The sequence below is a fragment of the Mirounga leonina genome, unplaced genomic scaffold (assembly GCF_011800145.1).
Source record: "Mirounga leonina isolate KUSES-001 unplaced genomic scaffold, KU_Mleo_1.0 Mir_94, whole genome shotgun sequence".
Taxonomy (NCBI): domain Eukaryota; kingdom Metazoa; phylum Chordata; class Mammalia; order Carnivora; family Phocidae; genus Mirounga; species Mirounga leonina.
In genome coordinates this window covers 8995636-9008239 of record NW_023270855.1, presented here as the reverse complement: position 1 = coordinate 9008239, position 12604 = coordinate 8995636, and the positions used below count along the sequence as shown (strand labels likewise).

The 12604-nt window shown below is 47.7% G+C and overlaps 1 protein-coding gene across 1 annotated transcript in view; it reads right to left on the bottom strand.

Annotated features, from left to right (window-relative positions):
- Nucleotides 1-12604, bottom strand: part of SRGAP3 (SLIT-ROBO Rho GTPase activating protein 3) — a 326327-nt gene that overhangs the window by 33229 nt on the left and 280494 nt on the right. The window contains exons 18-20 of the mRNA XM_034997259.1: nt 10722-10749; nt 5680-5782; nt 303-363 (exon numbers count right to left, since the gene is read on the bottom strand). Coding sequence (XP_034853150.1) covers nt 303-363; nt 5680-5782; nt 10722-10749 — 192 coding nt within the window. The remainder of the gene's footprint in view (nt 1-302; nt 364-5679; nt 5783-10721; nt 10750-12604) is intronic.

The following is a 12604-nucleotide window of genomic DNA, read 5'->3' as shown; positions in this document are numbered from 1 at the left end:
AAAACACAGACCTCTGAGGCTGGGTGGAGTCACGGAGGAACCGAGACACTTCTCCTGTCCATGCCTTCCCTGAGCCTCAGTCTTCCTAGTTCCTGGGTCTTCTCACCACCACCTCCGTCCCCAGACATACAAGGCTCAAGAGAGCACTCAGCATGGCAGCTGTGCCAAGAAGCGTTTTCTCGCTAGGAAGCGGGGCAGGGACAGGACAGCTTCCAAGATGAACTGAAATCTCATTTCCTATGAGAACAGCCCAGCACCTGTTCTGGAAAGAGCTGAAAACACTGCCCCAAGATTGAGCTTACCGTATAAATTGATGTACCGGATGCAGCTCTCGACTACAAGCGGTATAGCTTGTCCTGAATCCTTAAGAAAAAAAATCGTGAGTTGTACTGGGCTTGGCAACCACCACAGGGAAAAAGACATTGCAAACACAGGTTATACACTCAAGCCAGAATATTAGTACCATCGGATTAGTAGGAAAATAAGCAAGGAACTGCTAATCCTAAAGTCTCCACAAACAGTTAAAACAAAATCTTCAGTTATGTGCAGAGAAAGGCATAGCCATGATAATTTTAAAGAAATGCTCTGTCTTCTTACTTAGCTGGGAAGAAATCAGGGCTCAAAGGCTTGGCAGGCACACCTGGGAAGGGGAGGGAGCCCGCTGCTCGGAGAGGGCTGGAGTTTGCTCTTGAAGAGTGCTCTGCCTTCCCCTCCACTTTGCCCCACTCAACCCTATCCTCCCAGTGCTCAAGGACAAAAAGGGAGGATCAAAGCCTCCTTCTAGCACTGCAGTACCTGATGCTTGAAATAAGAACACACTATGGGAAGCAAGGATGGCCCCAAGGGTCCTACTGAGCTCTGAGAAAGGAAGGCCAGGTCTAATGAGGTTACAACCTAAACATCCAGGCAGATACTTTATTTGACAATAAACATGTTATAAGGAAAAGTTCCAGAAACAGCTAATGTCAGCCATTGACCACTGAGTGGCCAACCTTAGTCAAAAAGGCTGAATAAGATGCAGTTCTAAACATACGCATGGCAGGGGGTGTGAATGTATTTTCAATTACATCTTCCTAGATGGGCCCACAGCCACAAAGAGCGAGGCAAGGGCTAGTTTTGTCTTGGATTCCATGACTAGTTGATCTATTATTCCGAACACTTAAAGAGCACAAAATCTTTTTTTAAACTTTCATTAAAACGGGCCAAATTAAATTACTAACCTCCTCAGATGAGGGAACAACAAGGCACATGTAATATGTTCTTGTAAAGAGACAGAAAAACCCACGAATTTCGATGCCTTTGTGGTTCCTCCACACCCCACCTGTGAATCCTCTCCTTGGTTAACGATAGTCAGGGAGAGGGGGATAAAATGGACCTTGTGGCAATAGGCAAGGTGGGCCCTGCTCTAGAAGTCAGTACTAAAGACAGGTTCCAATCAGTTGAATGGGGCTAACGGACCTTTCTAGTAAATACCTGGTTCCTGGTTCGAGCATTTCTTCTTCCTCTGATAACAAAAAATAAACAGGCAGCAGAGCAGGAGAAAAAGAAAAGATTACGGAGGAGTAAGATCAGTTAGAGTAAGCAGATCCTTCAGAGTCCGTGAACGCGGAAATGCAATGGCAGCCACCAACGGTCCTGGGGAGACTGCCAACCAGCCTGCCGGTGGGGAGGGCCGCCCCTGCGCCTCTGGGCCTCATAGGAGCTCTGTACCCTGCCCCTGGTCAGCCTGCCGGTGTGCCTGCCTCGGACACCTGGTGGCAAAGGGGCCTCTATCAGTCCTTGTCAAGCACAGGGCCGGTGTGTGCTGAGCCCCTTTCTCGTCCCACGTTTAGCTTCTCCTCAACACAGGGGCTGTTCATTCACCAAAGGGCAAGGGCCCACCTAAGGCACCTTAAGGTTAGCCCAGCTGCCCACAAGGAGGAGGGACACACACCTTCAGGCATCTACTGTAACACTGTCCCTGCAAGTCAATTCAGGAAACCTCATTCTTAGTAAAAAGCTAATTTCACCAAGATTGTGTTTATTAGGTGCCCTCTGCTACAACCTGACAGGATTCCACCTGATTCCAAATTCAAACAGCTTCCCATGCTTTCCTACCAAACACCCTGGGTAGCTTTTCCTGGGTATCCATTGGCTTTGCTCTCCTTCCTGCTCCCCGACCCTCACACTGGTACTGAAATACTGCAGGGAACCCCAAAGCTGAGCAAGGCCTGGGGAAGGGAGGGTGGGGGGTGGTCAAAACACTTTTATGATCTTGCAGGTAGAACTGGAGCCTTTGCTTTCACGAAAGCCACTGTAGTCACCCATTTTCAGGGGAGCCCTGTATGCTCTTTCTTCCATGTCTGCAGCAGGTCAGGGTCTGGGCTGGGAGCTATGTCTCAACCAAGCTCCTTGACAGGACAGTGGAGGAGGTGTGCCTTCTAGCTGGTGTCATCTGTCCGGTCCCCAGCATCTCCACAAGTGGAATTATATGTTGGCTAAACCTACCTGAATCCTAGAACTGAGCAAATAGCCTGTCAGATGGGACTCTACGAGTAATCTCCTAAAAGCTCGTGACCACAGTAATGGCTAGCATTTCCATGGTGCTTACTCTGGGCCAGGAGTGCTCTAGAAACACCGCACAGATTAGCTCATTTGAACTCGTCACACACTCATGAGGTAGGTAATCAATATTCTCATTTTACAGAAACAGGGTGGGGACTCTCCCTCCCAAAATCTATAATAAAATTGAAATGGTCTTCAAAATTTCTAAGAAAAATTGGGTTTCCTTCTGTCTGAGAGGGGAAAAAAAATGAAGGATTTTGAAAAGGGCCAATTCCAACGATCCTAGAAATTGATCAATGTATCTGTCATTCTTAACTTGGGGATGCTGCCTTGTCCCACTACACCCTCATCATCGCGGAGTCCGAGCGATGTCATTTTACTGAAGAACCTTTCACAGGTTTGGCATTTCAAGCTGGGCATTCTCCGTTCGTGCAGAGTTTTCTTCCAGATAGCACGTGAATCATAAGAGAAAATTAAATGCCATTCACAAAAGTTGAAGAGCTGAATATATTATAACTGCCTTTTCATTCTCTGAAAGCTAATTGTCCTTGAGGGCGAGCCCCTGCTGCATGAGAGTTTTTCTCCGCACTGCCCGCTCAGAGCAGGCGGGGAAGAGTTTAACTGCCCTGGGGCGCCTGGGTGGCTCAGTCGGTTAAGCGTCTGCCTTCAGCTCAGGTCATGATCCCAGGGTCCTGGAATCGAGCCCCCCATCGGGCTCCTGGCTCAGCGAGGAGCCTGCTTCTCCCTCTGCCTCTCTCCCTGCTCATGCTTTCTCTCTCTCTATCTGTGTCTCAAATGAATAAATAAAATCTTAAAAAAAAAAAAAAGAGTTTAACTGCCCTGACAGTATGTGGTATAAGTACAGTGTGACTATAAAGAAATGCAGTTGTGTTGAACAAATATACCTTTTTTTTTTTAGTCAAGTGAGTGTGTTTATTCTTTCCACTAGTCCCCCAAGGACTTATTCCGACCACATGACCCATGCTAAGCGGCTTTTTAGAGCCAGTCAGCCAGCCCCACTGTAGCCTATGCCTCTTGCCATTTTGTACCATCAGAGGTGTTACAAAGCTGAACTCAAGAACGCTTTTCCTTCCAATGGCCAGGGTGTCCATTCGAATAGGAAGTTTTGGCACCACCGACCGGGGCCATGCCACAGGCTCTAAGGAAGACTGACCAACGGCACCAATGACAATGGATTCAGAGTAAGAATGTGGCTTCCCAAGGTGACTACCTCCTCCAAGGGGCAAACATGCAGTTGAGTTCTGATGTGTTTATCACGAGGAATAAAGTCAGATTGTCTGACAGTCACACATTTTATGTAGGAGCTCTCTATTAAAAAAGACTATTTCATTAAACAGAACACCTAATTCTCAAGTCCTGTCATCTAAGAGTCAGTTCCTTCCAAGTGCCCGGACTGATCATCCGTCTCCAAAGAGCTGAGCAAATTTGGGAAGGTGTGCCTGTCTCAGAGCCTTCATTCATTGTGTTCCTCCTTTCAGGGACTCCTGTCCCGCTCCTCTCCACTTTGCCCCTACCCACCCGCCAGAAGCCTCCTGCGCTCTGGGGCTCATGGCTCTTCGTGTTCTGCGCCCTCACAGCACTTGCTTCCACGTGGTCATTCACAGACTGCTCGTCCTGAATCGCCTATTCTTTCAGTTTTCTGTGCTGAAAACCTCCTGAGCGGCACTATACGCTCCCTGAGGGCAGAGAGAATAGCTCATGTGTCCTTCAGTCCCCTCCTGGCTATGGAGAGTGGCTTTCGTGGGCAAGGGTGAATGAGATGAAGTCTTGGTGGAGACAGGAGGGAAGATAAAGAAAGAAGGACTCTTGACACGGCTGCATTTTCCCATGATCTACTGGATGGTAAACTGCTCACTCAGGGTCCCCTCCAAACAGTACCTCTTTCCTGATGCACCCAGGGGCACCCCTCCTTTTGGGATCCTCCCTGCCTCACTCCTCTGAGGTAGCCTAAAGCAGCCCTTGTTCCCCGCCCCTGGACAGTCCCAACTGGTGCCCAACTGTTCCTCTGTTCCCTTCCCCTATTGTCCCTTCCCCAGAACTACGCCCACCAGCAGAGACAGCTGGGACCCAGGCTGCTGGCCCTGCCTACCCAGTCCCATGCCTGCCCGCCCCCCAAACCCCATCCTGTAAATCCCGTGAACAGTGTGTCAGGACGGAGGACAGAGTACCTGAGCAGGGGCAGCCTCCACTGCTCCAAAATCGCCAGCAAAGCCCAAGAGCATTTACATTTCTCCTGATTGACACCAGTCTTCTTTTCTGCAGAAAGTGTCTTCACTGGATAATGGAGGGCTCTCGAATAACTGGCAGGGACCTTTCCCCCCTGCTCCCCCTAACTCATGTTCCTCAAGCATCTCCCCCACCTGCTGCCCTTTTCAACTCCCTGGCCAGCTTCAGCCGCCTTGAGCCACTCATTCTATCTGGGATGCCTTGATCCTGTGCCCTTTGCCTCCAGGAGGCAAGAAAAAGAGAAACTCGCTGGGCTGAAACACTTTCATTTTTAAATCAGGATGTACAGGGTTCACCTGGAATTCTAAAGGGACTACCTCAAGAAGCAAAACAAGGTGGGAGAGTTTTCTCTTAAAAATTATATGTGTTTTCTTTGTCGGTATATTCTCAACCAAAAAAAAAAAATTACTTGTGTAAAAACCCACTGTTACCCGCAGGGATTTTCTTTGTGTTGCTTCCAACCAACCACTTCTTGGGAGGCATGGATGCGAAGCGTGGTAAGGTGATTTCTCGAACTGTCCCTGGGGCTAGCTAGGACCGCAGTTCCTGAAGCAAGAGAACATGGCTGGCAGGGACCACGGTGCTGGCATTTCAACCCCACTTGGACTTCATGGGCTTCATCAGGATCTTATCCCTCCCCTGGGGCTGAGGATCACTGGAAAGCACTTAGGATCAACTGGTCAGAGACAAAAGCAGCTCTGCTTTGAAGTACTGACTAAAGGTAAGAGTAGGCTGCGGTGAGGAACGAGGTTGCCTCAGGGCCTGGTTCAGGGCAGGACTGAAAGTTCTGGTTGGTCGGGGCAGGGCTGTGGGCCAAAGGGAGGAGGTAGAGAAAGGCTGCCATTACATTGGGCGCATTCGCGGACTCCGTGGCTCCCCAGCAAGTACCTTAATAAACGCTTCCATACAGCCGTTAAATAGTTTATGGCTACACACTGAGAGAGGCCTAGGTCTCCTCATTTTCTGTGGTTTAGGGGGAAGACAGGGGGGCCTAGGGAAAACGGAACAAAAGAAATCAAGAAAGCAACCAATGCAAACATACAACTGGGAAAGACGCTCTTAAAACCCATGACTGAAGGAGAACACAAAATGCAAATGGAAACCCCTGAACCCCCAGCACATTGGTGTCCAATGCTCCATCTGAAGGCCTTTGGATGCTTAAGGGGAATCTTAATTTAATTCCCACAATGTCAGGCAGGAGCAACGCTCGTATTACACAAATGCATTCTAGATCACAGCGGGGAAATAGTATGTATCCAGGAAACCATTGCAACTCCAATCAGAGGCTGTCATCCTGCAAAGCTGACCAGATGGAGGAGGAACCAGGGGAGAGAGATGTAATCTGCAGCCTGAGAAAGCAAGAGACTTTCAGTGATGATTGGAAGGGTTAATTTTCATTACTTTGGCTTAAATTCATAACCAAGTCTCAACTCCCAATGTACCAGGGCACTGATCTTTCTAATGCCTCTTGGCATTTCAAATGCACTTGACTAATCTTTATTGCATTGATCTAAGAGCCAGGCAATTATTATTCTCATTTTAGAGATGAAGATAACTGATGCCTGGAGGGAGGCTACAGCTCTTTTGGGGCCCCCGGGTGACCCAGGGTGATGATTACATCCTGTGCTTTAGTCAAATACAATTTTGATTAAAGCACTTTCAAATCCATTATTAACATCAGTTCAACCCTGTACGGACAGCCCCATTTTACAGAGGCAGAAACTGAGGCCTAAAGAGGGGAACTGGCAGAGCCAGGCCCCAAACTCAGGCCTCATTGGCTCCAACACCAAGATTTTTCCCACCAGGCCAGTGATGGAGTCTTAGGGACTGTTAATTTCCAGCCAAGGACTCATTTCATCCCATTAACCCTTGCCAGCAGAGGACCTGTTGGGTCAGGTTGAAAGTGTCTTGCTTTACTTTAGGATCTCCATTCCCTGTGCTCCACTCTTGGCTCCAGGGAGGGGAAACCATACCACAGTTCACCAGGAACAGTGAAACAGCCACAAACACTGGACCAGTTTCCAGAGTTGCTCACCATGCATATACCTGTGTTGGCTTATTTGCTCATCTTTTGCCACCCAAGTTTGGCCTGACTCAATGCTGCTAGCCTTCCAGGGCAAAGGGCTTTCTGAGGTTAGGAGGAGGGCCCCTAACTGAGAGAGGCAATTCATTTTCAAATGGCTTGGTTCACAATTTGGGGAGCAACAAGGTGGGGACCCAGCCTGGTACAGATAATGTCCACACGTGACTAGCAAAGACCTGGTCTCCCAAGTCTTGACTGATTTCTGTGAATGGGCAAGAAATCGTAAGGATTGTGGAGCCAATCGAGGTGAAAGAGATTCACACTGCCTCTGCTCACTGGCCTTGTTGTGCCTATCCTTGTCAGCAGCCCAGCCATCTAAGGAAATCTCAGGAGCTTCTCCTACATGTTTGAGTATTGAGCAAATGCTGCTGGATCCAGGACATGCATGGGCAAAGACACAGCTGAATCCAAATATCATGCCACCCAAACACTGGAACCAAAATAACAGCACAGACCAAAATTTTAAAAAGAAACAACAGGCAAGACTATTTCGAGCCCATCTTGGATCTATGTCAATTTGGTTAGCTAAGTCCATGTCATTTCTTTTTCATCAGTTACCAATTTTTTGAGGATGTGGGTACGTGGGGGTGGTACTTCTTACAACTGATCTGCTTTTGAGTTTCCAAATGCCAAAAGAGAGTGTAAAAAAAAAAAAAAATGTGACGCAAGGCCACGGTTTTAAATCTTGGGATTAGGAATAACTTGAGGATAGCAACTGCACCACCTTGTTCCCCTAGTGTTTGGGGTTTCTATTTGTGAGCATTTTCAAGATGGTTTCCTTATCTCACACTGCATGATACCCTCACAACGACCCTGTGAGGTAGGCAAGACTGATTAAATCCACTTTAAACATAAGGCAAATGAGCCCATGAGAGATTAAGAAACTTTCCAAGAGTCACATAAAATAATATGTGACTGAAGCTGAGAACTGAATTCAGCTCTTCCTCCTCAAGATTCTGGTGTGAGTGGGAAATTGGGAAGTTGATTTTATCACAGAGCACCCAGCAGTTGCTCTGAGTTATCTATTAAACTCCCATGGCCAGCAAAAGTAGAGATTCTTAGTGCAGGGGCTGGACACCCAGCTGGAGAGTTTTTTTAAAATAAGTCTTAAGGAGTTTTTTTTCTTTAAGTTTACAAAATGGAATGAAGGGGGAAAAGGATACTTTCCCCATTTCTTCTGCCCAATCCAGAAGGAAAAGGACTGCTCAAATCACACTGGGATTTCTTTCTTTGTGTGGTGTTCTGGGCACTGACCGGAAATCTCTGACAAGGAAACGTAGCTATCCCAACTTTGCATGACATCAAATCGATTTTGACTTACTCAAGTGCTGGGTGGGACACAAAGTGGGGAGCAGGGGGGCAGCTCAGCCAAGGAAAGTGGGGCAGCCTAAGCCTTCCATCTCTTCTGCTGCTCAGTTGCAGAGCAAAAAGGAAAGAAAGAGAGAGGCAGGGAAAACAGGAACAGAGAAAGCCACGGAGAGGAAGAGAGAGAAACCAGAGACCAATGTCCCCTTTCTGTCTTTCAACCAAGACGAAAATTAACATACATTGATAACATAGGAATTGGCCTCAAAATTATTTTGTGACCAAAAGAATGGTGACTAAAATGTTCCCTAGATAACCCCATAGATGTGGGTGTTAACATCCAAAATGGTGGCAATACTGTAGTTCAGTGGCAGTCAGGCCCTTGGAAGCTGCATGTGGGTATGTGTCAGGTTGCATCTGTTTAGACAAGAACTCTCACATGCTTTCATCGCTAATCCCGACCATAGGGACAAGCCAACCTGGGTTAGGGAAGCCAGTCTGTAGTTAGAATAATCACAATCAAACCTTATGTTTGCATCTCGCTGTCCCATTTATCACGCACTTTCCAAGTGCATTATTGCATCTGGACCATCTAGTTACAGGGTTATGAATTGGGATTATTCTATAATCAGGTTCTTAAATGTGAGAAAAAAAGTACTGCGTTGCAGCCCATATCCAAAAATTGGTCTACACAGGCCAGCAGCAACTTGGCTGAGGGGACCTGCTCAAAGGATCATCCAAAATGACACTAACATTGGGCAGGAAACCATGGAAGATACAGAGAGCCATAGCATAGAAACATCTCACCCAGGGGCCTTTAGGATTAAATTAAAAACCACTCCAAGTTGGCAGCACATTGCACACAAATTTTAAATGATTTTTGGAAGTAAAGGGAAGCGTTTAGTTTACTAACAAAGTTGCCTCTGACCTTGGCCAAGGGCCAGAGTACAGATGGCTGGGTTTGCAGTTTAGTGTAGTATGTCTAAGTGGGAGGTCTGTAGTCGCAGCTTACATTTCCCAGGCCCTAGGTCAAAGAGGGTGTGGAAGACTACATCTCAGATGGCTTTATTTAAAATTAAAAAAAAAAAAACAACAACAAAACCCTCAACTTTTCTCTGAGTTAGACCCTGGGACCTAGCCAAGGGTTTGATTACAGATCTCTCCTGCAATCTGCTGGAACCATCTTCCTTTGCATGAGTTCTAGGAATTAGGAGGAAGTGAGGGATGGCTCAATTTGTCCCCCATCTGTTTTCCTATTTGCAGACTTTGGTGTAAAATGCGGCTTCTGTTGTTTGGGGACTATGACAACATCCTCTTGCCAGAAAAACTAACTAACTAAATAAATAAGGAGTTTGTTTCTGGAAAGTTCTTAGAAAGTGACCCTGCACATCTGCTGACCCTCTGGGAAGGTCCTCGCCTGGCATTATGAATCATCCTGATATTCCCAAACTGCCACGGCCCAGAGGAACAGCTGCACAGCTAAGCTTCTGGAAAGCCCCTTGTCTCCCCCATCCTGGGCCCAGCAAAGTGAAAACCTCAGAGCTTTCTAAGCCCCTTCCCAGCCAACTCTCTTCCAGATGAACAGGAGGGAGTTGAGGGTTCATCTTTCCTCTCGCCAAGTAGAACAGCTTTCCAGGATTCTGGGCCACCGGCTCGATTCGTGTTGGACAGTGGCATAACTATTTGCTGGGAACTTGAAAGGAAAGAGATGGGTTCTAAGGAACAACTCGGGCAGCAACAGGGCTGCTTGGGGATCTAAACACTCTGAAAGTAGAGGAAAGGTCCAGTAGCTGAAAGTCAACCCCTCAGCTACCAGCTGCTGAGTGGAAAGTGTTCACTGGCTCTGGTCTGCTCAGGGAAAAGCGCAAAGGGTAATGTTGAGCAAGCTGGAGAGAAAGCAGAAGTTGCCCATTTGTTACTTTCCCAGCAAGGGATGCCGCCATCAGTCCATCCAAGTGCCCAGGAGGTCTGAAGCCAGGCTGCGGGCAGTAGGGGCATCTGGGCGCGCTTATGTGGCTATGCGCATGCATATGGCCGGATGTGTGCCATACGAGCCAAATCCAAAGCCCTGGCAAATGGGGACTCCAGGCTGGGTCCTCTGCCTGGGCTGGGCAGTTTGCTCAGCAGCCAAAGAACAGACGGGGAGACAGGTCAACAGCTACCCCACAGCCTCTGGCCTCTACTGGTTGTCCTCAGCCACTCTGCAATATATATTACTGTCCCGCCCGATGGATAGCGCCAACAGAACATACCCCACTTTCCCACAGCAGCTGGGAAAGGCACCCTCCCCACCACAGGCCTGTAGGGGGCGCGGCTTCACCAGCACGATGCTAGGACAAGCAGAACAGCCAGCCTTCTCTCTCAGCACAGCCACACCATCCTGGAGACACTTGAGGAAGAGCTATCCTGCTCTAAAAACAGCCCAGCTTCTCTGAGCTCTCAGCAGCATCTGCTTTCCCACCTTCCCGCCTTCCTGCCTCTCCTGCACCCCCCATCCCCACCTCAGGCAGCAGGTGCAAAAAACAAGATCCCCAACTCTTACCTGGTTGTGCCACATTCTGCTCTCTCTCCTGGAAAATAAAGTATACATTGATGTTTAACTGTTTTTTGTTGTTGTTGTTTTAACCAGCAAACATTCATCTTTTTCTAAAAACAAGGAACAACTGAACCTAATTATTTGCGAAATAGGAAACTGAATTATGCCTAAGAAATGGTCTGTTGGAAAGAACCAAGTCTTATTAAATCCCCAGGGCCTCCTATCTGTAAGGCTATGCTCACATAAATTTCATTTTGTATTGTTCATGTATATTTTTTTCAGTGACTTTCAAATCACCACTTGCATCAGAATCTTCTGGGGACCTTATTAAAAATGCAGATTTGGGGGCTTTCCCATGGGCCTTCTGAATCAGAAATCTCTGAGCTAAGAAGACAGGAATCTGCATTTTAATAAGCACCCCAGGTGATCCCTTCTGTGTGTGCCAAAGCTCAAGAACTCATGCACTGCTTTGTATCAAAAAAGGTTGGTTGATGGGGCGCCTGGGTGGCTCAGCCGGTTAACCGTCTGCCTTTGACTCAGGTCATGATCTCTGGGTCTCAGGATCGAGTCCCAAGTGGAGCTCCCTGCTCAGCAGGGAGTCTGCTTCTCCCTCTCCCTCTAGCCCCTCTGCTTATTCTCTCTCACTCTCTCTCTCAAATGAATAAATAAAATCTTAAAAACAAACAAACAAAGAAAGGTTGGTTGAGCACCCATCATAGACTTGGCCCTGAAGAGCAACAGATACAAGATATCTCTTGTTGTTCCTCAACCCAGCCACACCCCCACTCCAACCCTTCCTGCCTTCATTCTCAGCTGAAGACCTTCTTGCTTCCTTCACTGGAGAAGAAAATCAGTAAGACAGGTCTTGGCATGCCTCCCTAAGACACACACACCTACCTGTGCCTGCTCATTCACTCTCTACCTCCTCTCCTCTCCGGTACCCCAGAGAAGCATCCGGACTCTGTCAAGGCCCAGACCTCTGCATGCTCTCAGTCCCAGCCTCTCTGCCCTTCTCGGGTGCTCTGTTTCTGCAAGTACCCCCCACCACCCCAACCATCACCAATCTCCTTTCTTCTGGATCATTCCCATCCGCCTATAAACATGTTCTGGATATGTATAATCTAGCTTTGAAACCTCCCCTGGGCCCCCTTTCTCCCTCTAACTCCATCCCCATTTCTCTCCTTTACAGCAAAGCTTGCTGAAGGAGCTGTCTAGGAAGCCCTCTTGCTTCCCCCCGCTCACCCCACTGAGGCTGGCTTCTGGCCTCACCATCCACAGAGACTGCCAGCTCCATGTGGACGAATCCACTGTCTTCTCTGCTCTTATCTGACTTCTGGGCAACAACTCAGTGAATCGTCCTTCTTCTTACAAAGCTTTCTCCTTGATTTTCATGACTCCACACTTGACAAGTGTCCCTCCTGCCCTACAGGCTGTTCCTCTGTTTCTCTTGCTGTCTCTTCATCTGCCCAACCTCTAACCTCTAAATGATGGGATGCCCCCAGGAGGTGTACCCAGATCTCTTTCTACACACCTTATCTGCCTGACCATGACCAAAGTGCTTACCAAGGACTCCCTACTCTTATCTCCAGATCTTCCATTTCCCTGGAATTCCAGACTCCTAGTCACTGCCTTCTTTTTTATTTTTAACAGCTTTGTTGAAGTATAATTTACAGAGCATAAAATTCACCCATTTGAAATGTATGGTTCAATTATTTAGTAAATAGTCAAGTTGTGCAACCATCACTGCAATTCAATTTTAGAACATTTCCTTCACACGAAAAAGAGCCCTTGTGCCAATTCACAGTGACCTCCCCCCTTCCATCTCCAGCCTACGGCAACTGCTCATCTATTCTCTGTGTCTAAGGATTTGCTTATTCTGGACATTTCAT